The sequence below is a fragment of the Heterocephalus glaber genome, unplaced genomic scaffold (assembly GCF_053883595.1).
Source record: "Heterocephalus glaber isolate CG9 unplaced genomic scaffold, H.glaber_assembly_v1.0 deba00000901, whole genome shotgun sequence".
Taxonomy (NCBI): domain Eukaryota; kingdom Metazoa; phylum Chordata; class Mammalia; order Rodentia; family Bathyergidae; genus Heterocephalus; species Heterocephalus glaber.
This window is the reverse complement of record NW_028258171.1, coordinates 14,171,616-14,199,270: the sequence shown is the minus strand read 5'-3', so window position 1 is coordinate 14,199,270 and position 27,655 is coordinate 14,171,616. Positions and strand designations below refer to the sequence as shown.

The following is a 27,655-nucleotide window of genomic DNA, read 5'->3' as shown; positions in this document are numbered from 1 at the left end:
CTCTTTCCCAGTCGTGAATAGTTTTCTCTCACAAAGTCAGATTGGGTTCAGCCAGACCCCAGGGAAGAGCCCCGCAGAATCTGGGGAGCGCTCGGCTCCCTTTTTCAGCCACACACTGCACCATCTCCACCTCGGCCGCTGTGCTGTGGCCAGTCAGTGGTGCACCCAAAGCCACGTTCATGCTGTCACTTTCTCCTGTGTGCTTGTTGCCTAGCATTTGAAAATCTTTCTTTTCCTTTATTCCTTACTATTGAAGTAAAGCAGAAAGGTAAATCCAAGCCCCTATTACTCCATTTTAGTTGAAGCTTCCTGTTCTTAATTTATTCTAGGTTTTCTATTAGCTTTGTGTATTTTTTAGAAAGCCTTTGTTTGCTCATGGAAGAATTGTTTATAGTAACAACTGTTTCCTTCACTGAAGTTTCCAACTGAACATGTCCAGAGCTAAGTTTGTGATATTCCTGTGCAGATCTCTGCACCTCCTTCCCCACCCTTCAGTAGTCTCCATAACAGGGAAAGGCTCTGCTGTCCAGACGCACATGCCAGAAACATGGGGTCACCCCCAGCACCACCCTCTTCCTCGCCCTGCGTCTCACCTCGAAAATGTTTACTTGGCCGCCAAGACCTATGTTGGATCTTCTCACATGTCTATCTCCATTACCTGTACTACACTAGTAGTCTGTACCTGTACTGACGTCATTGCTCCCCTAGGTTGTTCCGGCAGCCTCCTAAGTGGTCTCTTGTATCCACTCTTGCTGCTTTTGATGTACTCCTTATACAATAAGCAGAAGATTTTGAATTTTTTAAATCAAAACAGTAAATGAAGAATTAACAACGTAAAAAAGACTTAGAGCACAAAACCACTTTTCTTCCCTGTTTCTCCCCAGTCCCTAATCACATTCTCTACCATTTCATACTCTTAATGTTTCTGACTTTTATTTCCATATTTCTCAATACAGTTGTCCTATTCTGTCTGTTGGAGATTGGTTCCAGGGCCCCTTGCGGACACCAAACTCTGCAGAAACTCAACACCCTATTATATAAAATGGTGTGGTAGTTGCATGTAACCTACATACATCTTCCCATTTACTCTACTTTAAATCTGCCTCTAGGTTACTATACCTAATACAATGTAAATGCTGTGCAAATAGTTGTTACAGTGTATTGTTTAGGGAATAATAAGAAAAAAGTGGGTACATGTTCAGTACAGGTTTTTTTCCCTCTAATATTTTCGATCCGTGATGTGGATCTCACAGGCCAGCTGTACATGCTTGTATTGCTATTTCTTGATTCCAGTTTTAGATGTCTTTTGACTCTTTGCTCAGCCTTTTCTTTATTATAACTATTATAATTTTTGTTTAAGTCAGTATCATTGTTTATATTATTTTTTGTTTTGTTTTGTTTTTGGTACCGGGGATCAAACTCGGGTCCTTGCGCTTGCGCAGCAGGCGGCGAAACCACTGAGTGAAATCCCTGGCCCTATGTTTATATTATTTTAACACGGTAACTAATTTTACTTGCTGAGCCAAACATATATACTTTGACCTTTCCTGCCTCTTACGGCTTTTGGTTTATCATTTGCTTCCTTTTCAAGTTGCATGTGTTGCTGATTCTTCTACTTTCTCTTCTGTCTTTTTCAACATGGTCAGATACACTATCAGATAATAATCACTCTCCTCCCCTCCCGTCATTCTGAGCCCTTCCCTTGTCCTCCTCCAGTTGGGTGCACCTGTATAGTTGCTGCTATAGGACCTACCTTCATTGTTGTCCAAAGAAAACATTCCCTAATACCTGGTCTCTATTTTCTTCTGGGTTGTTTTACTCCTTTATTTGGGAGAGATATGTCCTCCATCAGTGTTGTATGAAAAAGATGATTGAAATAGAAACTTCTGAGACATTATATTTGAAACTTTTAGTCTGCCCTTTGATAGAATTATTGGATCAGAAATTATTTTTCCCCTTAGAATTCGGAAGTCATTGTTCAGTTGTCTCTTAGCTTCAGTGTTGCTGTTAATAGTCCTTATAGTGTTGTTGACTCTTGTCTGCACCTCTGTGGACTGCTTTTTCTCTCGGAACTGTGAAGGTCTTCTCCCTGCTATTTTGAAATCTTGTGGCGATGTGCCCTGGTTAATGTGCCCTATTTTCACCCATTGTCCTGGAGTGCTTGAGGCTTCCGATCGAGTGAGTGCTCAGCAGTGTCCCCAGCCCTTTTAAAAAATTTTTTGAGGCAGAGTCTCAGTAAGTTGACCTTGAACTTGTGATCTTCCTGTGTTAGCCTCTACAGTAGGTGGATTACTGGTCGTGACCAAGGGGTATAGCGCTTGCAGTTCGGTGGCAAACAGAATGATAGAATGAATTCTCCAACCAGAGTTGTAGAGAGAATTAAGCTCATGAACTGAGGTACCACTATATTTCCTATGTTTGTGTGAAGTTTTCTTACATTGTTTACTTGGCGATTTCCTCCCCTTTTTTCTTTTCTTTTCTCTTTGCTTTTAGATACTCTTCTTGGATTGATCATCTTCCCTAACTTTGAATCTCTTAGATTTTAAAATTATGGCTATCAGACTAAAATTTTCAATGTTTTATGTTTTTATCTGGATGTTTGTTGCACAGGTATGTCAGAAACATTTGAAATTTGTAGGCTTTGTAAGTTACACTTCAACAGACAAGTGAAAATCAATGAAATGGAGACACATTCATGTTTATGTTCTGGTTGCTTATCTTATTCATCTTTTCATGGATGCCATTGACTTAATGCTTTTAATTAAAGATATTTTTTGTTCTCTACACTCTGTTTCTCCTTACTTGTCTGTCCTTTCAGTGTTTTTTGTTTTGTTTTGTTCTGTTATGTGTTGTGCACAGATTCTACCAATAAGTTACATTCCTGGTGCTTTTCTTTCTTTCTTTCTTCCTTTCTTTCCTTTCTTTCACCAGGGATCGAACTTGGGACCTTGCGCGCTTGTGAGGCATGCAGTGGAACCACTGAGCTAAATCCCCGGCCCTGGTTTTTTTCTTTTTGTTTGGTCTCTAACATCTTCTGTCCCCTCCCCATATTTAGACATTGAGCAAGCTTTTTCAAATGTTGGTGTCTAAAATGTCTTTTCTGTAGGACTGTTCCTGTTCTTCTCTAAAGGATCCAAAAGGTAGGTTAGGTTACTTTAACCCAGTACCAGAGCAGGAAAGGGTTACTGAGGCCTACTATGTTTCTTGCATCTGTTGTAGGGTCTGTTTTCAGTGCTTCCTGATGCTTGATGTTTGGTACAGTGAACCAGTGATTCTGTTGGTGTCTCCTACCCATATTTATCCACATTGCTAAGCCATTTACTATTCTTGCATCTGGCTTCTGTGTGGTAAAATTTTTCTCGCATTTCTTTTTGAATATTTTCTCCCTCCACCTCCTTTTAAAACTCTAGCAGGTTTATGCCCTCCTCCCCCTTTTTGTGACTTTGGAATGAAAATAAATGTACAGATTTAATATAATTGTTTAATCAGAAACTTTCATGATTTTTAAAAACTAAGACGATTATTTTCCCTAAGAATTCTGTAAATCAAGTCTGTCTCAGTTTCTAACCCCCATTGTTCTTGATATATATAATATTTATGTAATCCATGTAAACTAGTCTTCTTGATATTATATTGTAATGAACATTAAATGTCACTGTTTTATAGTATAACTTCTGATAATAAAGAGGTTCAGGAACACTGGTATTATAAATGGTATCTTGTTTTATTATTGAACTTGAATACTTGACATAAATGAAGTAGTATTATATTTGATAAATACATTTAAAGTTTTCATATATCACAATCCTCTAAGGTATATTTATTTTAGTATAAATCTTAATCTGGTGTTCTCTGGTCCCATTCTTACATGTGTGATTCTGATTTCATTCCTTCTTGATACAAGGCATAGAGTAAATCAGTAAGATATAAATTCCTGCATCAGTGAAATAATATCTAGAATGGATGGTTTTTGTTACTTTTTACTATTTGTTACTATTTTATTCACACTCATATGTCCCCATTGACTGCCCAGTTCCAATATAGGACTGCACACCATTAGAATAATGTCACTTTTCCCTCCCCTATCCTACTAGTTATCACTTAAGAAGCTGGAATTGGAATTACCTGCAGAACTTTTATACAACAAGCTGCCTCCAGCCCCGAGAATATGTGGGGGGGTCCCAAGCATGTATTTTATTGTTGTTGTTATTGTTGTTATTGACTTCACAAGCAGTTCTCACGGGTGCAGCCCATGAGGTAAGAACTGTTTCATCTACTTAGGCCTAACTGAAAAGCTAGTTAATGGTGTTCATTCTTCTAGTTACTTAATAACTGATTTGTAAACTGGACAGGAAATGTCCTAGGAACACAAATCTCAATATATAAATCGTGTAGAGCAGTGATTCTCAGGCCCCTTGTAGAAACTTTTGCAAATACTTATCACGGTCTATGGCCATACCACCCTGAATGTATCCGATTTTGTCTGATCTCGAAAGCAAATACTTTTCACATTAGTCATGCTTATTGTCCCCTGCCCCACTGGACATATGTGTGGTCAGTTGTGATGCAAGCATGTCCTATCTCTCAGGCATGGGTGTTTTTATAGCCTTTAGAACTTTCTAGATTTTTTTTTTTTTTGGTACCAGGGATCGAACTCGGGACCTTGTGCTTGCGAGGCAGGCGCCTGAACCACTGAGCTAAATCCCCGGCCCCTTTCTAGATTTTTCACATAATTGACTTAGGAAGAATAAATGGGTAGAGAGAGAGAGATTCCCACCACCACCCCTCTGTCCCCACTTAATACCGAAGTATTGATTACCAAATGTTTGGGATTGTCTAATGCCTTTCCTTTCTCCCAGTATGTTAGACATGGCATTTAAAGCCAAGGGTATGCTGAACATTAAAAGTGTAATTCATAAATCATTAGGTCTCTTAGTGCATCAGATCTTGTTCCTTTAAAAAACCATTATAGGGCTGGGGATATAGCTCAGTGGTGCTGCCATCTGCCTCCTAAGCACAAGGTCCTGAGTTCAATCCCTGGTACAAAATAAATAAATAAATAAAAGCAATCTATTGCGTAGTTATGGATATGAAAGAAGAAAAAGAACATGTAGGTAATCTTCTTGAAGCAGTGCTAAAAAATGAATTAAATCATGTAAAAGCCACATCTGCGGTTCCATGTCATAATGGCAGCAATATTGAGCACTTCATCTTAGAACAGTGCTACAGTTTTGTTTGTAGGAATGCTATGACAACTGATTTTCAAAATACCCAGAAATTACTGGGCATGCTTGAAGAAAGCATTTTTTCCATTTTGTATCCTGTAGTTGTTGTTTCGGTGCATTTTCTTGCTTTTGAACTTGGACTTCTCAGTCAGAAAATGGAAAGCCTAATCTGGATTAGAAAATTTGCAGTAGAAGTAAAAAAAAAGAAATATTTTATGTGGCCTTCTAGTAAACTGCTCACAGATTTTGAAGATACTTGTAGAGAGAAGTGTTTTCTAGAAATTTGAACAATGTTCCATATATTGATTTTATGTGATAAAAATCAACAAGTGGGATCTGTTCTTATTAAAAATCTTCTGCACAGCAAGAGAAACCACCAGCAGTGTGAAGAGACAACCCACAATGTGGGAAAAAATTTTCACCAGCAGTTCCTCAGACAAAGGTCTACTAGCTAGAATATATAAAGAACTTAAAAAACGCAGACCTCCCAAATTTAAAGACCCAATCCAAAAATGGGCAACTGAAATGAACAGACATTTCTCAGACAAAGAAGTAGAAATAGCAAATAAACATATGAAGAAATGTTCAACATCACGGGTCATTCGAGAGATGCAGATGAAAACAACACTGAGATTCCACCTCACCCCAGAAAGAATGGCTGCTATCAAGAATTCATTCAATAACAAATGCTGGCCAGGCTGTGGGGAAAGAGGAACCCTGCTCCACTGCTGGTGGGAGTGTAGACTGGTGCAACCACTGTGGAAATCAGTATGGGGATACCTCAAAGAACTAGGACTGGAAGTCCCATTTGACCCAGCTGTTCCCCTGCTGGGTATCTTCCCCAAAGAATTAAAAGAATCATACCACAGTGATATATGTGCACCCATGTTCATAGCAGCACAATTTGTAATAGCTAAAGCTTGGAAATAGCCCAGATGCCCATCAACTGGAGACTGGATAAAGAAAATGTGTTTTTTTAAAATAAAATGGAGTACTACTCAGCCATAAAGAATGAGAAATTAGAGACTTTTATCGCTAAATGGATGCACATTGAGGCGATACTCTTAAGTGAAGTAAATAGGACACACATGTATAAATACCAAAAAGTTTCTCTAGCGTGAGAAACTGAAAGTGTAAATAAGGACTAAAAGGATGAACAGAAGCTACAAGAGAGCTTAAGGCAAAATGCCATCATCATTGCTGCCTTAATTAAAGAAATTCTGCACTCCTTGGCCAGCTGCTGGTAGCGTGAAGAACACACAGAAAATCACCTTCCAGGCTTCTGAAAACATTTGCCTAAGTCTCTATTGCATTTCCTTCCCCACCCCACTCCCTCTTATATGTGGGAAAATATTAAAGTTGTTTCCTATATCTTATAATTATAGGATGTTATGCTTAGATAATAAGAATGGATCAATGTTTGTACCTGTTAAATTGGGTATGTCAAATAAATTGCCTGACTGAGAAGAGTAAAAAAACCCAATCTAAGTCAGACATGGTGGCACAAGCCACCCAGCACTCTGGAAAGCTGAGACGAGAGGATTGCCAGTTTAAACCCAACCTGAGCAGTTTAGGCTTAGCAGCTGACACTTAAGTGACTTAGTGAGACCCTATCTCAAAATAAAAAATAAGAAAAGGCCTGGGATGTAGCTCAGTGGGAAGATCTTGGATTCAGTCCACACACACAGCCTAGGTGTAGATAATGATTCAACTGTATTAAGTAAATACGGCTCAAAAGATATACTTGAAATACCTTCTAAGTTTCTGAATGTAGCCAGTCATACAAATTAGTGCTAATGCATCAAACCCCCCAAATCAAATTTAAAGATAAGAAGGTTAGCTTTTTATATTGAATATACAAACATGAAGGAAGTTGTTGATTTTTAATTGTGTGACTTTAGCTGAAAAAAAACGCATAATTTTTAAGTTGAAGAGGAAATCATATTCTGGAAGCTTTTAAGAAAATGACAATTTATGAAGCAAGTGTTTATTTTTAAGGTGATTTCTGCTATTTAGTACTTAAGATAGACTTACCCTAGATTATTAATTAATAATTATTAATAATTCACCTATTGGTTCAGGATAGCTTTCAGTTAATTCCATTTTCAAGTTTCAGAAAATAACCTGTAAAATACAGAACTAAACAAAATTTAATATTCCTAATACTAACATTCAAATAACAGAAAATCAAAAGTCTCATATAGTTATTAAGATGATTTCCTTGGATTTCTCATTTAGGCATGAGGTGATGCATAAAAAGTAAATTTTTTTTAAAAGGAAAAAGAAACTGATTTAGAGTAATTGCTACTTTGTTGATTTTGACATGCAAATTCACTTTGATTTTAAGACGTCTGAAAGATGAGCAAAGGAAGCAAGTACATGTAAATAATCAAAAAACACATGAGAAGATGTACATCGCTACCAATCAAAAATGTAAACTAAAACAAGATAAAACAATTTTTCAAATAAGCAGTTTTTTAAAAAAACATTCCAGTCTTGCTCTCCTTTTTAAAAAAATTATTATAACCCTTTGATCAGTAATTCCACTCTAAGGAATTCTAAGGAAATACAGTGTAAAAAAGATATACATAGGCATTTGTAAAAAATGTTATTTATAATGCACTTAGAACTAGAATGATTATATTTTTACACAGTATATATAAAATTTTATTTTGCACAGCAGTATATTTGTGTAGTTATTATGTGATTATTTGTATAATCATTCCAGTATTGAGAAATATTTATAAATGACTTATTTATACTTCATTATTTCCAAATTTCCTACCATGATTATTTATTTTTTATAAAGAAAAAAATCATTACAATAGACTCCTCATCTGTGGTTTTACTTTTCAAGGTTTTGGTTACCTACTGTCAACTGTAGTCTGAAAATACTAAGTGGAAAATTCTAGAAGTAAACAGTCCATTTTAAATTGTGCTCTGGGGGCCGGGAATTTAGCTCAATGGTACTGCATCTGCCTCAAAAGTGCAAGGTTCTGAGTTTGATCCCCGGTACCAAAAAAAAACCTTAGATATTAAACTGTGCTCTGTCCTGAGCAGCTGCACTGCTGGAGAGGTGGCTACCTCCATGCAGCGTCCAGACTGTGTGTACACTCTGCCCTCCACGCTTGCTAGCCCTGTTGAGTGCAGAGCCCTGACCTGACTTCGTGGTGGCCCCAGGGCACAGGAGAAGCAAGCGATGGTGTGGATGGGGTGTGTCCCTTCAGACACACCAAAGAGAAGCCTCACCCTAACACTAACTCTAAAACAACCCTGACATTCCATCTGACTCCAGGAAGAACAGCTGTCATAAGGAAATCAGATAACAGCACAGGCTGGTGAGGCTGGGCGGGGTGGGGGAGCCTTCATTGTTGTTGGGAATATTAACCGGTACAGCCACTCAGGATGGATGGAAATCAGTCCAGGGATTGCAGAAAAAACTAAAACAAGAAATTCCATTCCACTCAGCTGTTCCCTCCGAAGTATCTTCTCACAGGAGTTAAAGATGTCATATCACAGTGATACATGCATGCCCATATTTATAGCACCAAAATTCATAATAGCTAAATCTTGAAAGTGGTCTGTATGCCCATCAGATGAATAGATAGTGTGGTATTTATACACAGTGGAGTACTACTGTGCCATAAAGAAGGATAAACTGACTATGTTTCATAGAGCAGGTTGGTTTTTTCTTTCTTTTTTTTTTTTAATAAAGGACAAGTTTTTATGGTTTCTGTTTTTGTGTAAGGAATCTTTGCTTGATTTTTTCTAGTTTTATTGTTTTAGCTGTTATAGTTACGCTTATAACCCATTTAGAATTTTTCTTTGCATATTGAGCTAGGTAAGGGTTAATGTTTCTTTTAAAAACTGTGTGAATCTCTTGTGCAGTAATACTTACAAAAAGGTTTGCTTTCCCCTTAAATTGTCACGGCACTTTTGTCAGAAATTAGTACCTGTCTCCAGGTCTGCTTTGTGAGCTTCTCTTCCATTCATTCACCTTTGTGTCTTACCTAGCCAGTAACTTCAGTGGCTCTACTGCTGTAGCTTTGCAGTGTCTTACATTTAAATCAGCTAGTGCAAGTCCTCCAGCACTGTTCCTCTTAGATTACTTTGACTTTTCTAGGATTGTTCTCATTTCTACACTTAAATCTACTTGTCAGATTCTATTTTTTAAAAAAAGCTGGAAGTTTGGGATCCCATTGACTCTTTAGCTCAATTTGGGGAGAACTGACTTCTTAACAGAACTGAATTTTACAATGCATAAATGTAATGCATAATATATGTAGTGTAATATGTAAAAATATTTTTGTTAGGGTCATCTTTAATTTCTTTTGTCTTTTTTTTTTTGGTACCGGGGATCGAACTCCTCAGGACCTTGCGCTTGCGAGGCAGGCGGTGGAACCACTAAGCTAAATCCCCGGCCCCTCTTTTGTCTTTTTCATTTAACCATTTTACCTCTTTTCAGATTCCTCAAATGAAAATCAATTGCAAGAGGGGAACAAATGTAAATAAATATACAGAAACTCGTAGCCGCTCACTACAAGGCAGAAAAGTTTGAATCAGTTAAAGTTGGAGAAGTATCACTACATTTACTGTTACCTGTGCTTTATGACACACAGATAAATGAGCGCTACTGTGACATTAGCATCATTTCTTCAACTTTTAGGTAAAAATAAATATATAAATAAAGGCTCTAATATTTTTTTTTTGTACCTTGGTTATCTCTGTACTTCAGGGTCATTACATTTATTAGATATTAATGAAAAGGGTACTTTTGATAGTTGGTTTTCTTTGTTTTGGGCTTTGCTGTATTTTTTAAGTGGCATACATCAACATGGAATCAGCATCTGGCAGAATTCAACAGACACAGAAGGAAATTACAAATTCATGTCTTGAAATAGATTAAGTGTAAAATGTTTAAATTTTTGTTTGCTTATTTTAACAGATATTAGACACCCTGAAGAACTTTCTCTCTTAAAAAAACCCAGAGATCCAACAAAGAAAAAAAAGAAAAAGTTAGATGACCAGTCTGAAGATGAAGCGCTTGAATTAGAGGGGCCTCTTATCACTCCTGGATCAGGTGAGACTTTGAACAAGCAAGGGGCTGCTATGCAAGGGGCTGAACACGAAAACCCCAGATTGTGTGTTTTTGTCTTTTGGTAGAGGGAGAATGGATTGTGCAGGTCGGGAAAGTGGTCAAGCTAAAAAACAAACAACACTCAAGTACCTTTCCTCACCCGTAGAATTACTATCAATACTATTAGTTTCTGTCATGTGCAGATCGACACATTAGGTGTTAATTGTGAAATCAGTGAAGAGGAAGTCTGTTTTCTTGCTCTGGGAGTCAAAAGGAATAGTTCTATTATAGGTCACTTCTTTGGTTGGCAGAGATTGGAAGCTTTTTAGGATATAAAGCATACAAACCACCACTATTTAGTAAGTACATTATTACTTGAAACCTTATTTAATCACATAAAACCTTCTTTATGCTTTGCACATGCCATTTTTCCTCCATACGTATTTTTCCTTAAGGTTCTCTGCTTTGAAAAGCTTTCTCAGATTCCCACCAGTTACCTCCCAACCTGATTAGGTATCCTGCTGTCGTAAGTCATCAGACTTTTCTGTGTTTGATATTGTACTGCATTTTGTCCCCGAAGTGTGGGCTTCCTACAGAAGGGATTCTCTCACCTTTTCGCACCGGACCTAACTCGGCATATGGCATACATCAGTTGTGTAGATAATGTCTGTTGGGTAGCCTAAGTGGTTAATTAGATAGGTTTCATGGTGCTTTAATCCTGGATGTGTACGCAGTCTGAACATTGGTTCCCCACATTCCCATTGGTTATCCATTTATAAATCCATTGTTTAGGATGAGTCCTTCCAGCAAATGTCTGAACTACTGTAATGATTTGGTTCATTGCTGCCTGTTTAAACTCTGGGAGAGGGAGGACGGTGGTGACAGCAGTGTGTGTGCAGTGCCCACAGCTATGGCATGCCCGTGTGGTTCCACCTCCCTAGTCCGGAAGGATGGGACTCAGACACCTCCAGGCTGCTGATGAGGGGAGGCGCTGCGAGGACGAGGAAGTGCTGTGGACTTCCACATCACTGGCCCTGTGCCTCCCTTCAATCTGGCTGTTCCTCAGTTGCATCATTTTGTGATAAACTGGTAGACTGGAAAGTAAACTGTTTCCCTGAGTTCTCTGCGCCATCCCACCAAATTACAGAACCCAAGGTGAGGGTCCTGGAAGCCTCTGAGGCCAGTTGACCAGAGGCACAGTTGTCAGGATGGACAGGGGCCTGCCCTCAGAGGTTGGGTTGGTGCTTAAAGAGGCCCCTTTTCCAAACCAAAGGAGATAGTTTTTGGCAGGTAAAAAAAAATACATATATATATATATATATATATATATATATATATATTTACATGTATATATTGGCCAGGGATTTAGCTCAGTGGCCCCGTGCCTACCTCACAATTGCAAGGTCCTGAGTTCAATACCCAGTACCAACAAAACAAAAAAAAATTATATATATACATATATATGTATGTATATATATATAAATAAAATAGTCAGTTTAAGGAGAGAGGGTAAGAAAAACTTAGTACTTGAAACACTTTCTCTTAAAAGCATGAATAGGTATTCCTTTGTCAGCTTTTTTTTTTTAAATGTATGGTTCAAGGCTTTTTCTTTCAGTATGAGTCTGCTGTTTGGATTCTGAATCTTCTTTTTTCTGTAACCCATGTCTGTGTAGGGGTCCTGCCCCTTCCCCATACGAGGGTTGAAACCCAGGGCCTCACACATAGTAGGCCAGCACGCTCCCACTGAGCTACATCCACGACCCTAATATGTTAGGTGTCTTTAAGGCTGAGTAAAATTTTTAAATCTTTGCAAAACAATCTTGAGTGCAGAGTGTAAAATCTAGATTTTTACCCATTTCTTCCAGTCTTTTATAATTTTTGGTCCTCACCAATTCAGTAAATTATTTTACTCTTCTTTATCAAGTTCCACAATTAATTTTAGTTACTATAGGCTCTGCATGTCTTTCTTTTCTCATTTATGTCTCCTAGCTTTACTTTAATTACTGGAAGAAACAAAATTGGCATAAACTAGTGGGTTTAGAGAGTAATTTATCAGTTTCAGATTTCAAGGAGTTATGGTGATTTTTATAGGGGGAATAATGAGGCAGATAAGCAGGTCATCAGTTATGTGAGTTAAGAGTTCCTGCATACTTGATCTAGTGCTCAAAGAGAGTAGTGTACATTACGGCTATTTCAGATTTTTAGGATAATTTTGGTTATATCCTGTTTTTAGAAGCTAATGAGCCTCTACATTAGATTCGAACTTGTGCTTCTGTTGCTCCATCTTTGTGCCATGCTAAATTGCCACATTTCTGGTTTGCTTGTACTCAAGACCTGCATCCTCACCCGCTCCTAACCCCCCACCCTGGGCTCCCGTGTTCTCACCCGACCAGCTCCCTTTTCACCCACTCTGCAGCTGCTTTTCTTTCTGGTCTGTGTACCATTCCACATCCCCTCCCTCCCAGAGGCCTGAGCTTTGGACAGTCTCGAGGGCTCTAAGGGACACTTGTGGGCTGTTCTTTGCAAGGCATCCTTTTCAGAAAAGAAAACCCATGTTTGTATTGAGCGGTTGCTACTATTAACAACCACATTTATTGAGCAACTCTGGTCCCAAGCACTACATGTAATGTTGTAGTTGATCCTCACAACCATTCTGAAAAGTAGCCAGCATAAGGAGAGGATGCAGAGTACAGGGAGGTACGTGCCCAAGGCCAGGGCCGTCCTGCTTCGGCTCCCACCGGCCCACCAGGTGCTGCACACCATGCTCTTCCCCCGAGCTCTTATTAGCAGACTGTCTGTGAGTGTGTAGTGACAGTCAAAAGTTTCATGTCATCCAAATTGGAACCTGTAAGATTAACAGGTTTTAGGGCTGGGGATTTAGCCCAGTGGTTTCACCGCCTGCTGCACAAGCGCAAGGACCCGAGTTCGATCCCCGGTACCAAAAACAAAACAAAAAAAGATTAACAGGTCTTATAAGTCTTAGTTGGAATTTGGGACCTGCAGGAGTTTTCTTGCCCAGAAGCCATGGGTGAAAACCATGTGCATAGAAATCCCAAGACTGTGCTGGTCCAGTTAACAGGTAATCTCAAAATTTGTAGATTATCCAGCAATAGCTAGTATGAAAAAATACATATTTCACAAGAAAAGCTGTACGAGAAGGTACTAGCACGAGTAGAAGCATTGGATAATTTTATAATTGTTTATTTTTGCTAATTTTTTCTTCTAGTCCCATTAACTGTGATGCTAATGACAAAATGTAGGAAATCTGGTTTATAATTTAAGCTAATGAATAAAAGCAATTGGGTTAGCATTAGCCTTTTCACTGAATTCTTAGGCTTTAGAGTTACCTTGATTAAATTATAGTAATTTAGATTGCACAGCCTACTGATATTTTCCCCTTTTAGAATTCACATCTGATGTGAGTTACTAATTCGTATTTTAAAGATACTTCATTTTGTGGGAAAGTGGGGTACAAAACACCACCACAAAGAAGTCCTGCAGTTTGTTTATTCCTCTTGGTTGTCTGATTTGTAATGGTTGAATCATGACTGAATATTACTAATATAGACAGGGTAAATTTACTAAGTTTTGGTTTTGTTTTGCTGAGGGCCTCTCTCTCTCTCTCTCTCTCTCTGTCTCTCTCTCTGTCTCTCTCTCTCTCTCTCTCTCTCTCTGTCTCTCTCTCTGTTGCTTAGGCTCTCTCTCTGTTGCTTAGGCTGTTGCTTGAACTGCCACCTCAGTATCTGGGATTGTGGGCCTATACTACTACATGGGCAAAGAATTTATGTTAGACAAAATTTAGCTGGTAGAATTAGTAAACAGTAAGTAAACAGCCAAGCATGGTGGTGCACACCTCTAATCCCAGCACACTGGGAAGCTGAGGCAGAAAGATTGCAAGTTTGAACCCAACCTGGGCAACTTTAGTGACTCAGTGAGGCTCTGTCTCAAAATAAAAAATTTTTAAAAGACTAGGAATATAGCTCAGTGTGCAGGCCCAGGGTTCAATCTCCAGTACAGTCCAGTATCAATCTCTGATATATATATAAAATATCAGATCCCCCATATCAAAAATTATACACATTCAATAAAGTATAACAGTATCATTTAATGTATACATTATCTTTCACTTGATCTTTACAAAACTGTAGTTTTGGTGCCATCCCCATTTTGCTTCTGAGGAAAGAATCCCTCAAGGATTAATTTGTCCAAGGTCAGGAAGCTCATAAGAAGGAGAAGTGTAATTTATAATAGCTGAGTTATGAGTCAGATTTCACTGTGATAAAATACAGTACTTCAGGAACTATTTGATCATATGGGATTTTTAATAACTATAGTAGATGGCTCCAGACTATACTGCATTTTGAACTTCTTTTTTAGACTGTTTCTATTTAGCTCTTATGTTATCTTTCCACATTTTTCGGCAGACTCATATTTTGTTGCTGACTAAATCTGCTACTTCATCTTATCCCGTATTTGTTTTCTACTTCGGATATATCTTAAACCAAGCAAATAGGAAAATAAGGTAGTCAGGATTGGCTCTGAACTGACTTAAGGAATTCAAACTGTGCCTACCCTCTGACACAGCAGTGCAGCTAGAATTGGGAAATGACTACAGAAATGTTTACTGAGCTTTGCTTGCAATAGTAACTTCAGTAACAAGGCTAGAAACAAATAGACGAGTACCAGTTGAGAATGGCACGGATAAGGTGTAGCACATGAAGGCAGCATGTACAGCTACAGCAAAGACTGCTTAAGATTTATAGCTTGGCTCTGCAATTTACTAGCTCTTGACTTTCAGCAAGCTCTTTAACCTTTGCATGTCTCAGTTTCCTCTTCTAAAATGTCTCAGTTTCCTCTTCTAGAGTTATTAGGAACCCTAAATGAGTTATTTCCATATAGTATCCATGGAACAAGTAGGAACAATAAAATGTAAAGTACACAGTATAGGAAGTTGAGAAGAGATTTGGGTAGGTGGCTGGTTCTGCTACATGTGTGATTTAAGGGAATATATTTTCTGTTAGAAACTTAATAAAGAAAATTGTCAATTCTAACTTAATTCTGAACAGTAATTACACATCATGCAAGGTCAGCAGTCTTAGTAAACATTCTAAGTAAAAGGTCTTCGAAATAAGGATAGATTTCTACCTAGAAATTAGTGTTTTTCGACATCTTATTTATATTTTTTTTCTTTTTTTTTTTTCTTTTTTCCAGTTCCAGGAATTGAACTCAGGACCTTGGGCTTCCCAAGCAGGTGCAGTGCCACTGAGCTACATCCCTGGCCCTATATGCATATTTTCTATAGCAGAATTAGTCTCTGCTCATCTGAACTGGAATAATATATTCAGCACTTTAGATCTTTATTACAAAGATGTTACACAGTTTTAAGTTTGAAAAATATTGGTCTAGTTTAAGGTTCCAGCTTTTGAACAAAACTCTGTGACTAACTATGCCAGTGTTCTGTGTCAAACCCTAAAAAAGGAGAGTTCACAGCTTTCCTTCGTGTTTCAGAATGTTTGGATTTTACAGGTTGTTTTAGTTCTAACATTGGAAGAATATATGCTGAACATAAAATCAGATACCTTACAGCTAGCAAGATACCATATTTTTTTCAGTAAAAATCCTTTTCTTTTTATTCTGCCTTCTCTTCTTAAACTAGATTGTGTCAACTCCAAAAATCTCTAGCATAAACACCACTTTTTCACAGGTAATTGATCCTACCATTGCAGGGGGAAAGTTAGGAAAGGAAAGGGATTCTAAGCATATTCCCCAGTTAGGTAATAGGGTAAATTTTTTCTTTCTGTCATCCATAAGCGATTTTATACCCATTACACATTTTCTTTTTAAAAATTACAACTATAGGACAAAATATAACTTAACAGAATTAGAACTTGGAGTGATGTTTTTTGTTTTTGGTTTTGGTTTTTTTGGTACCAGGGATTGAACTCAGGACCTTACACTTGAAAGGCAGGCGTGGTGCCATTGAGCTAAATCCCTGGCCCTTGGAGAGATGTTTTTAATGTCACTCTGAACTTTTAAAAATATCTTAAATAAATCTGATCTCTTAATGTTGCAGCTTAAGTGAAGGAGCATATATCATCAGTTGACTAATTTAACAAGCTTTTATTTGTGTCGTCTCTACCTACACACCCAGCCTTGTAAAACTGAAGAACTGTAAAATATATCTGCCATCAGGAACTCAACTCTAAAATGTGCATACTTTTGATACCTTCTTTAGAGCAAAATTTTATCCACCCTTTTGTACTAAAAATTTATTTGTAAATCTGTTGAAACTAGCCTAGCACTCACTGAGAAAACATAAAATTGTTCTGATTTATGTGAATTTATTCAGGTACTTTGAGCTATCTTGAAACAGGGTATGATTTCAAATGATGGCAGATGTTGTGGACGTGTATGCTTGGCTGGAGTGCAATTTCATTCTTTTTGGCAAAAATCTTGTTTTACTTAGGTTGTGACTTTTAAGGTCCTTTGCCTTTAAGTCCACTTGAAATATGTACTTCAGTTTATGATTCTCAGTAGGAAAAAAATCTGTTTTTCTTTTTTTCCCCTTTACTTTTCATCTTTTTATTTCTGTCCTCTATTGTTGCCTTTCCTTTACCTTCTGAATTCCTTTCTTTCCTTTCCTATAGGCACCGATGTTCTTTACATTGGCCCTCTGAAAGGTGAGCCTTGCCACAGTTAAACACAAAAAGTGTTGGTCTGTCTGCTTCAGCTGAATCCTTATTTCCTAATTCCCTTGAACTTTTCCCTCCGAATTTCTGCCAACTTAATTATATTCTTATGGCTTTGTTATTAGTTTTCTTTAATATTACACAAGTGGAGTTAGTTTCCCATATTTTCAAGACAGGTAAAACAGTGTACTAAGCTTTCCTTCCAGACCGAAGATTAAGTCTCATAATGTGCTTTATATCTTAGTATATGTTGTCATGGAGAATGAAAATTCTGTGCTTCATACTTGAAGATTCTGTTCTTCATACTAACTGTCTCTTTTCATGTTACTCATTAGGAAGTATATATTCCAGCCCAGGACTGTATAGTAAAACAATGACCCCCACTTACGATGCTCATGATGGAAGCCCTTTGTCACCAACTTCTGCCTGGTTTGGTGACAGTGCTCTGTCAGAAGGCAATCCTGGTATCCTTGCTGTCAGTCAGCCAATCACATCACCAGAAATCCTGGCAAAAATGTTCAAGCCTCAAGCTCTTCTTGATAAAGCAAAAATCAACCAAGGGTAAGTTTTGAGGTACAGATAAAATTGAGGCATTTCTTTATCCACCTAGAGGTAGAACATTCAATTAATTCTGCTTTGCTTTGTCCATTGTTCTAACTGACTTGTTCAGGTGGCTCGATTCCTCAAGATCTCTTATGGAACAATATGTGAAAGAAAATGAGGCCTTGCTGCTCCGATTCAAGTATTACAGCTTTTTTGATTTGAATCCAAAGGTACCAAGGGTTTAAAGGATTTTTTTTCTCTGCGTTTGGATGTTTGTTTTTTGGAAGTAAGGAATTGTTTATAGCAAGTCTTGAATGATATAAAAACCCAAACCTTCTTAGGCAAAGATATTTGCATTTCTAGTAAGTCTATTTTAATAACTTGGAAGTATTTTTGAAGCTTTTTATTTTTTGTTAAGACAGTTCAATTTTTGGCTGATTGGGGTTTTAAAAGGACTAGTTTGGTGCTACAGAATTGGTAAAGGTAGGTTTTTTTAAACACCTTTCTTCAACTGTGCCATAAAGGAAAGTTTTCTGAAAGATTACTCTTTCTGTTACTTTTATATTACTAATTACAAACCAAGAGATTTTGCTTCAAGACCACATTTTATTGTCACATTTTTTTTTAAGTCTACATTTCCTACTCAATAACCAATCATTATCTGTTTTACTGTTTTGGGGATCACCAGTGTTACTGTAGTACTTTGCTTTTTTGATAAGATTTAAACTTTGCTGTGAGATCTGTATATTTTCCCTTTGAAAACAATTGGCACAGAGGACTGAACCATTCTCAGACATTGTGGGGAAGATTTGGCCAGCGTCATCCCTATCGCATCTAGATCACAGTCTAGATTTCATGTGTAATACTTACATTTTGTTATGTGCTTATTTAATTCTTTAGATAAGTATGAGACCTGTACAAAAATTGTAGTCTCTTTTCAGGCCATGTAATATAGTACCTACTTTTAGTATAGCCAAAGCTATTTGGGAATAGATACATGGAATGAGGGTTACATTTTAAGATAGCATTGTTAAATGTTACTATTATTAATATAATTAAATGGAGAGCTCAGTAGCATACTTTCCACAAGTATATAGATACCATCTCTTTTGGACACTTAAAGTAACTTGTTTCCAAGGACCTGCCAGTTTGTCTAGGTCTGTTAGGCCTGCTTCTCTGTGTTGAGCCAGATATTTCCCCAAATACTTCAGTTGCTCTGATCATATTTTATTAATCTTTCTGTCTCGTTTTAATACCTCCAAGTTAGATTTCTTAAAGGCATAATATTGAATAGTTGTTTCCCTGGCAAGTAACATGAATCTGTTTGTCTCTCCCCTGGGCCGCTCATAGGATCTAGGGCCTTGCGCATGCTAGGCCACTGAGCCATACCCTCAGCCTCAGGGTCTGTTTCTAATACTGTAATACTGAATGACTGTCTTGTCATTTTTACTGGAAAGTGAAATGTGGTTCTGTGTAGGTATATCTAACCCTTAGATACTTTTCTTTCCTAGAAGTGTTTGATAGTGAATAAAGATCTCAGAAAAAAGTAATGTATTCACTTTTCTTGTTAAGCTTTCAAAGCCAGTGTTCAGGTTACTGAAGGTAATGAATGCAGTGTGAGAAAAGTGTCTCTTCTCTCTGCAGTACGACGCAGTGAGGATCAATCAGCTGTATGAGCAGGCCAGGTGGGCCATCATCCTGGAAGAGATTGAATGCACAGAAGAAGAAACAATGATGTTTGCAGCCTTGCAGGTGGGTGAGCTGGTGAAAAGGCTGGGGTCACTGTTTTTTTTGTTTTTGTTTTTTTGGTACTGGGGATCGAACTCAGGTCCTTGTGCTTGCGCAGCAGGCGGCGAAACCACTGAGCTAAATCCCCGGCCTTAGGGTCACTGTTAAAGAGCAAAGTGGCCTGCTAATTCCAGCTTATGGCAGCATGGTCTCATGCCGTGTACAAAGTGAACAGACACTTAGAAAAGCAACACAAATACATGAACTTAGTTTGTCTCAAGAGTTTAATGGTATATATGGTTATTTTTCCGTATTTTGTGGGAAAATATCATCCCACACCCAAATGTGTATTAGCTTAGTTACTCAATTTTCCCTTAGAAAGAAAATTTCTTAAAAACCCTATAGCACGAGCTGTGGCAGAAGCAGTGTTTTTTTAAATGGTAAAATATCAAGACTAGTAAAACTAAACATAAACATGTTCTCAAAATGATAACCATTAAGAAGTAGGCGGCTTATATTTTCCTTAAACCAGTGTTTTCCAGATGTGATTCTTGGCCACCACCTGCTTTAAAATTAGTGACACTTACTAAAACCTTCATTACTGATGTGCCCGCTACTGACACAGTGTTAGGTGATCCACAAATCAGCATTCTCAGAAACACTGAGGCCCATTGACCTACTAACAACCAGACTAATTCATCTTTCTTTGGCCAGGTGTTTTCCCATGATGGTGGGATTCTGGTTTCACCCAAAGCCCTGGTAGAGTTGCTGATGTTGAAGTAGAAATAAAGAAAGTAAAGCTGATAATCGGTTTGAAGAGGTTCCATTATAAAAATGATTTTACTTTTTCCTTACACACAGATACTCTCAGTATTCCAAATGCGTTTATGCACCCAGGAAAGTAATAAGTTACAACTCAGAGTTGCTCTTAGAAAGTAAAACAGCTAATTTCTTTTGCTTGATGAAAGAAGGTAGTCAAGAAGAAGCACAGACAAAGAAATCCTTGTGACAAGTGGATCAATCTGTTATTTCTAGAGACGAGATTAATGGACTGGTTAGAAATCCGTTACATTTCTGGGTTGATTGAGACTGTCTAAAGAGTTTCTTGCTTACTGCTTTGAAAAGTAACTGCTTAAGTTAAAGATTGTTCTGACCCGCTGTGTAAAACCTTTAAGGCTTTAACATCAAAATATAATTCTTACATTTGTTCTAAGTCACTGACCTAAATGTGTTTAAAATCAGTAATTTATATTCTAGAAATGTTCTTATGTATATGTAGGGGTAGGTGATGTGTACTTAGTGTGCATGTATGCACTTTCCCATGTGTGTGTGTGACCCTTACCAGTCTTCTGTAACTGAGTGTGGTACATTAACTTGAGAATGGAGGAAGGGGAGGCGCAGCTTTCTCCTAAAGCTGTAATGATGATAACTTGGTCCTCAGCAGTAGTAGTGTGAGGCAGTCAGTGCTAATTTTCGCTTCTAGGTAACAGTAGTGCTGAAAAGCAACCAGTGTGAATCCATTTCTGCAGAAGATTTTTGCACGTTCTGTACATTTATTCAGTATTCATTTGTACCAGGCTGTTCTAGGCAGAGGAAAGACTGAAAAAGCATGCTCATGAAAGCCAAGCATGTTAACTCTTACCTGTTAACTCTCTTATGTCCTAGAGACTTTCAGAATGGGAATTCCTTTGTATATATCAAAGGGTATGGATATTTATTAGCAGGTTTATGATATTGATATCAGTTGCCAGGCCCTTCTTTTTTCAAATTAGGTAATAAAAGCATTCATGTTAGTGATATTGATGAATGTCTGTCATTTTAAAATTTGCAGTTATAATCATCATTTCAATAAAATTTCTGGTTTCAGTATCATATCAATAAGCTGTCCATCATGACGTCAGAGAATCACCTGAACAACAGTGACAAAGATGTTGATGAAGTTGATGCTGCCCTTTCAGACCTGGAGATTACTTTGGAAGGGGGTAAAACATCAACAATTTTGGTAGGGTGAATCTTTTCACTTACGCTTACCTTTTTGTGGATTTCAGTTCACAGAAAGTATTTTGAGGGTAGAGAGAAATATTTAGTGTCTTAGACCAAAAAAGATACAGATTTGTCAGGAAAGTTAGGAAAGTTTTGTTTTTGCGGTGCTGGGGATCACACTCAGGGCTCACAAGTGTGCTCTTAACAGTGAGCTACACCCCAACCCCAAGAAGTTTTAAAAGGCAGTACTGTGCATAGTCAGCTCACTGAAGATGTATCTTCTGGTACTCTGCAGATTCTTTTACAAGTGCTGGAGAGTATTTCTGCAGAGGAAAACTTAAATCTCGGGTCATGGTAAAAAAATCCATTCATTGATCTGCTTGTTTGGAATATTACAAAGAGAAGAGGGAAATAGATGTTACAGTAACTTTTTTTTTTTTTGCAGTACCAGGGATCAAACTCAGGACCTTGTGCTTGCAAAGCAGGTGCAGTGCTACTGAGTTAAATCCCTGGCCCCTATTACAGTAACTTTTAAAGGCTGTTTTAAAGCTAAAGAATTAGTTATTGCTAAAGAAACACTTTCTCAGGGCTGTTACGATTTACAGATTTCCATAGGGGACCGTAAACAGTTTTAGCAATACTTACAAGTAACATACTCATTTAGGTTGTGTAAATTGTCATTTGTTTCAAATTCTTCCTTTCTGTGCTATTTGAAAGTGCCTTTGTAACAAGACCAAAATGTTTGGTCCATATGGCCATATAACATGATTGTACCTGTTAAACATTTATGATGTGTATTTTACTTAATTCTGTTTATTAAATAAGTAATTCTTTTTTCTTAATAAGCTAATTCTCGATATGAAGTATCAAACATTAGAAAGAATTTTTTAAAAATACAAAAAATGTGGGCCGGGGATTTAGCTCAGTGGTACCACGCCTGCGTTGTAAGCGCAAGGTCCTGAGTTTGATCCCCGCTACCAAAAAAAAACACGCACAAAAATGTGATTTAACTCTCTCCCTAGGGTGACATTACGTCCATTCCTGAACTTGCTGACTATATTAAAGTTTTCAAGTAAGTGCAAAAGGGGGCAGGATTACAGATATTAATGAATAATGTATCAGTGTTATAGTCGTTCATATTATGTAAATTTACAGTAAGTTAGGTTGGACTGGCAAATATGTCTGTAAAAAGATTAGCCATTTAAATAAACAATAAATTATGAGAGAAAATAAACATGTTTACCAAATTAAAATCACAGTGATCATTGTGTTACCTGATAAGCATTCCTTTAAAAGAAATTGTGAAACCTAGAGTGCTTCAGAGATGCTGAAACATAGCAGTGCAGTGACACAGTGCCTCTGGGCCTCAGGTAAATAGCACAGGCTGACTTGCCACTGCCCAGGCCATGCTCAGAGCTCAGAACTGTGTTCATTTGTCATGAACATTTTACATAAGGTCCCAGTATATCTATCCAGATTTTTAAAACAATCAAAACCTAGTATATCCCAAAGAATCGGGAGAACTGGGCATTAAGAGACAAGGAAAAGAAAGGAAGTGCTGTAGAATATACTTTTATCTCCTGTATAAAACTATTATACTATAAACCAGTTACTTCAGCGGAACATAAAACAGCTCAAAATATGTAACCTTACTGAGGTAAGGGCAAGATTTCAAATGCCTCTCCCCAGCTTCTCCCTTCATACACCTCTGCTAAACACCTGCTCCTTCGTGGCTGCTCCGCCATCATCTGTGTCGGACCCTGGAGGAACACTGGTGTCACTTTTGAATGTGTCCCCAAGGGCATTGCCCTTCTTTGCTCCCAGGCGTGCCGGGCACACTTGCCGCAGAGGGAGCTCTGCAGACCCCCAGAGACCTACAGGTCCTTGTGGAGCCTGAAGACCGTCCAGCCATGGACAGTGGCTTTCCCTTTCTTGTCCTAACTTTTCCAACAAGCTGCAAGTGACGAGGTGGCTTTATTTGAGAAGTATGGGCCCCTCGCCCTCCACTGCCTCAAGACTGGGGTCTTCTCTGTACGTGGAGAAGCCAGGGCACAGCCAGTACCAGCAGGTTGCCTGTAAGACCCCAAAGGGAGCTGTTTTCCATGTGTGAAAAACTTGGCATCAGACTTCTCACTGAAACAGCGTTGACAGAGTGACTTCAAAGTGTTTCTTCCTCTTAATTGTATTTGATACTTAGGCCCAAAAAGCTGACTTTAAAAGGCTACAAGCAATATTGGTGCACTTTCAAAGATACGTCTATTTCCTGCTATAAGAGCAAAGAAGAGTCCAGTGGCACCCCTGCTCATCAGATGAACCTGCGAGGTAAGGAGGCCCGATGACCCAGGGAGTCTCTTCTGACTGGGGGTGGGGGTGGGGGGTTTGTTTCTTTATTCTTCTGAGTACTTTTTTTTTTTTTGGTAGCAGGGATCAAACTCCAGGACCTTGCACTTGCGCAGCAGGTGGCAAAACCACTGAGCTAAATCCCCAGCCCCTGAATACTTTTTTAAATGTTTAAGTGTCTTTAAATCCTTTTCTGTTGTGAGTGTTCAATTCCTTGTCAATAGTTCCTTGTAATCTCTGTGGACAACCTGGCTTGAAATGTTTCCTGTTCTCATTTTTCAAGTAAATCTTTATCTTCAGCAATGAGGACATTTAGGTTTTCCTCATTCTACAGGGGCCCCCTCCTTGTCTGCTTCACCCCATTTTCCACCTAGTTGTAATCATGTCCGCCCACACTTTGTTGGGTTCTCCCTTTCACCAGCACCCTCCTGCTCTTCTTCCTCCCCCGCACTGATAGCAGGCTGGTGCCGCCTGGGGTCCTGAGCCTGTTGACTCCTGACTCAGCAGCACGGTGGCTGGCACCTCTAGGACTCTGGCCACCTTCTTCCTCTCTGTCTCGCGTGGCTCCTGAGGCGAGCCCAGGCTATCCCTCTGGACTCCTCATTGCCACCTTGCCTTTCCTTTTGTCAGTCCATGCTGTCTCGGAACTAGGGGCTGGTGTTTGAGGAAGATCTTTCCTTTCCCTGTGGCACCTGTGGCATGCTCGCCTCCAGCAACCTGGGCTTAACCTACTTTAGAGCTCAGCTACTCACTTTTATCTATTTTTTCATTCAGGACTATGGATCCACAGCCTCCTTTCCCATTTTGGCATCTTTTATGGTTCTTCACACTGCTCCTTCATGTCCCACCTGATAAATCCACTGGTTCCAGTGGTGGGAAAATTTCCTTTCTGGCTTGGTCTGGTTCTTCTGCTGCTGCTCTCTGATTTCTTTGCAGAGCCTTTTAGCAGGTCTTGAACATTGCTGATGAGCCTCTCACTTCCGGTGGTATTCACTAAAATCTCATAGCTCGTGTCACCATTTCCTCCAGGAATCTGTGTCCCTTGAGAACCACTCTCCTCTGAGCTCACTCAGCACTTCTTGGATGCCGAGTGGAGGATACAGTGGATTAGCTAAAAGCTAGAAACAATTTCCAAACTTCTCACCAGTGAGATTTAGACTCCAACGATGCTTGCATGCCTATAAGACTTTAATTCCAAGTTGAGCTGAGGAGCTGGAGACAGAATGGAGAGAGGAGTTAGGTGTTCTCTGGAGCCAGTAGCTGCAGCAGCCTCCTGGCTTCCCAGCTGCATGACAGCATCAAAGGTGCACCTCCTGTGGCCGGCCAGCATGGAGTTACTCCCCTTTGGATGTGTGCTGCATGTACTGTGTTAATGTGTGTAAAGCAAAGTGCCTTTCTAACTAAAACTGGACAAAGGTGCCAAAGAAAAAGGCTCATTGCATAAAAACAGTTCCTAAAGTAATTTCATTTAAGACAAAGAAGTCTTTTTCTCACACTCAACCCCCCTCCTACACACACACACATGTACGTATTTTTTTTAAATGGAGTAAGCTAGGCCCTCCCTGGTTCCCAGGAGGAAGCATCGAAGGCCTGGTCTTTATGCAGACACCAGTATTTGAAAAAGAGAGCCTTTCCCCAGTACCAGCACCAGCCAGAGCCTGAACCTCTGATCTGCATCCTCATTCCCTTTGTACATTGTACACTACTGTATTTCAACAAAATGTCTAAATCTGTATCCCTAATACAGGAGCTTTGCCTAGTAGTCATGTTGAGCTCTTGGGTCTCTACTGTTCTTGTAACTTGCAGCTTTCTTCTTGTTTCCTTCGTTGGCTACAAGGGGCCAGCTCGAATTGTCTTCTGGCCCCTGTCCTTACTGTCACTGTTACATTCTTAACCTTCTTTGGGTATCACTGAGAAGCCGAGTCCTGGTGTGGAAGTAAGAAATGTGTAAGCTGTGTCTCATTCCATCTCTCTGAAGTCCTTTCATAGGAGCACTTTTCCTGCACATCACACCAGTAACACTAGACTAGAAACCAAATGGTCAGGATTCTGCTGTGCTCCCAGGTGACCCCTGTAATTTTGGAAAAATATCCTATCTGGGCCTCAGTATCTTCCACAGAAAAAATGAGAGTATTGGACCATCATTAAGTTCCTTTAGGGACCTAAGACGCACAGTTTTAAAAGTTCAATTCCAGTAGTACTAATTGAACTTCTGTGCTTCAAGCTGTGTGGGGCACTAGTGACATGAAGTGTGGGAGATAAAGAATTACAATTTGGACCTGTATGTAGCTCAAGGTAGAATATTCACCTAGCATGTGTGAGGCCCTGAATTCAATCATCAGCACTGCAAAAAAAAAAAAATAATAATTATTATAATTTGGGCAATAAATCAGACTTTTAAAAAGTAAGTATAAAGGAACAAGGAGGTAAAACTACAACTTAAAACTTCAGTAAGGGTGGAGAGACTTCCTGGGGTATGGAATCTGAATTAAGATCTGAAAAGAGGGCTGGGGATGGAGCTGAGTGTCAGAGAACGGGCCCAGCATACATGCCTGAGGCCCTGGATTCAGTCCCCAGCTGCAGCAGCAGCACACACACACACACACACACACACACACACACACAAGAAATCCAGAGAAATTGAGATGTGTAGAAGGAAAGAGAGGAGGTGATAGAAGGGCTTCTACAGAAACTGCTGTGCAAAAACACCTGCAGAAAAGACTGAGCAACTGCAGTGGAGTTTGTGGTGCTGGAACACTGGGTCTAAGGGGAAGGGTGGATGCTTCCTTAAACTGTTGAATCTGATTCCTGCTAACATGAGAAATAAGAAGAAACCTGTGGGAATTAAATGATTGAAAATGGTAAAGTTTGTCTTGTGGTGCTGGGGATTGATCCCAGGATTTTGGGCGTGCTAAGCATAAGCTCTACCACTGAGCTACACCTCCAGTTCTTTTTTTTTTTTTTTAACTTCCAGCTGTGAAGTGTCACTGAAAGATTATTACCACAAGAATGACTGATCAGTATTTTGATCAACCATGGTGTGAAGGAGTAATTTTAGGACAGTGATTGTGATCCAAATTGAGGTAATTGAAAGCTGAGATATAGCTCAGTGGTAGAGCCCCTGCTGAGCACACACGAGGCCCTGGGTAAAGTAAGATTAATTGATACGGAAGTAGGAGTCGGGGGGAGGGCAAATCCAGTAGATGCTGAGGAAGATCAACCAGCAAACTGGATGACTAATTTGGGAGAAGGCTAGGGAGGACAGGCATGTTTCTGGCTTCTGTAATCAAGTGGATACAGTGGTAATGAGATTGGAATATAGAAGAAAGAACTGGGTTTGGGAGGAGAGATGAGTTTAATTTGGGGATATTTTAAATTTTGGGGGATCTATTTGGAGATAACGTATAGACCATTGGATTAGGGGAAGAGATACATACTACAGGTGTAGTAGCAGTTAGAATTAGTGGTAAATAATATGAGAAGAGCCAGCTTAGAATAGAATCCTACAGAACACTTAGGTTTAAGGGACAAGACAAGAGGAGCTTGCTTAGAACATAAGGAACAAAAATGCATAGGAAATGCATGGAAATGAGATATAATGGAAGCTGGGTTGAAGGGAGAGGTGGAAACACAGGCCTGGTCAGGAGAGGTCATAGGATAGAGTCTCTGAAAGAATTTGAAGAGAGTTAAGATTGGAACTGTGATCAGAATGGGCTGATTGCATTTAATGTTTCAGAGGTACAGCCAGCTGGGTTATGATGAGCTTGGAAGCGGCTTGGAGTGAAGACTGCGAAGCAGCCTACCATCCATTCTGTCTCTCCCTTCTTAGTTTTTTCAGGACTTTAAAAGAGGCCTCATTATTTCAGGATTATGTACTCTTAAGTCCTCTTGAACGACTAGTGGTATTTGGGTAAAAGATTGTATATCTTCACACATCTTTGCTTTAACTTGGCTGGTTAAACAAATTGCTATACAATTTTCTCTTCATTTGTAAAGCTTCTATGAAAGGACTTATAAAACAAGGTGTTTATATTTAGTATTTTAAGAAGAAAAGAAATCCACCAAATTTT

The 27,655-nt window shown here is 38.9% G+C and overlaps 1 protein-coding gene across 6 annotated transcripts in view; it reads left to right on the top strand.

Moving 5' to 3' along the window:
- Fermt2 (FERM domain containing kindlin 2) overlaps positions 1-27,655 on the top strand; it is a 79,791-nt gene that overhangs the window by 44,644 nt on the left and 7,492 nt on the right. For 3 of the 6 annotated variants that reach the window (XM_087207991.1, XM_087207988.1, XM_087207986.1), the window contains exons 4-11: positions 10,171-10,305; positions 16,950-16,982; positions 17,327-17,552; positions 17,662-17,764; positions 19,179-19,286; positions 21,130-21,264; positions 22,268-22,317; positions 23,443-23,567. In XM_087207991.1, coding sequence (XP_087064117.1) covers positions 10,171-10,305; positions 16,950-16,982; positions 17,327-17,552; positions 17,662-17,764; positions 19,179-19,286; positions 21,130-21,264; positions 22,268-22,317; positions 23,443-23,567 — 915 coding nt within the window. The remainder of the gene's footprint in view (positions 1-10,170; positions 10,306-16,949; positions 16,983-17,326; positions 17,553-17,661; positions 17,765-19,178; positions 19,287-21,129; positions 21,265-22,267; positions 22,318-23,442; positions 23,568-27,655) is intronic. The other 3 variants (XM_087207990.1, XM_087207989.1, XM_087207987.1) reach the window with 1 other exon arrangement.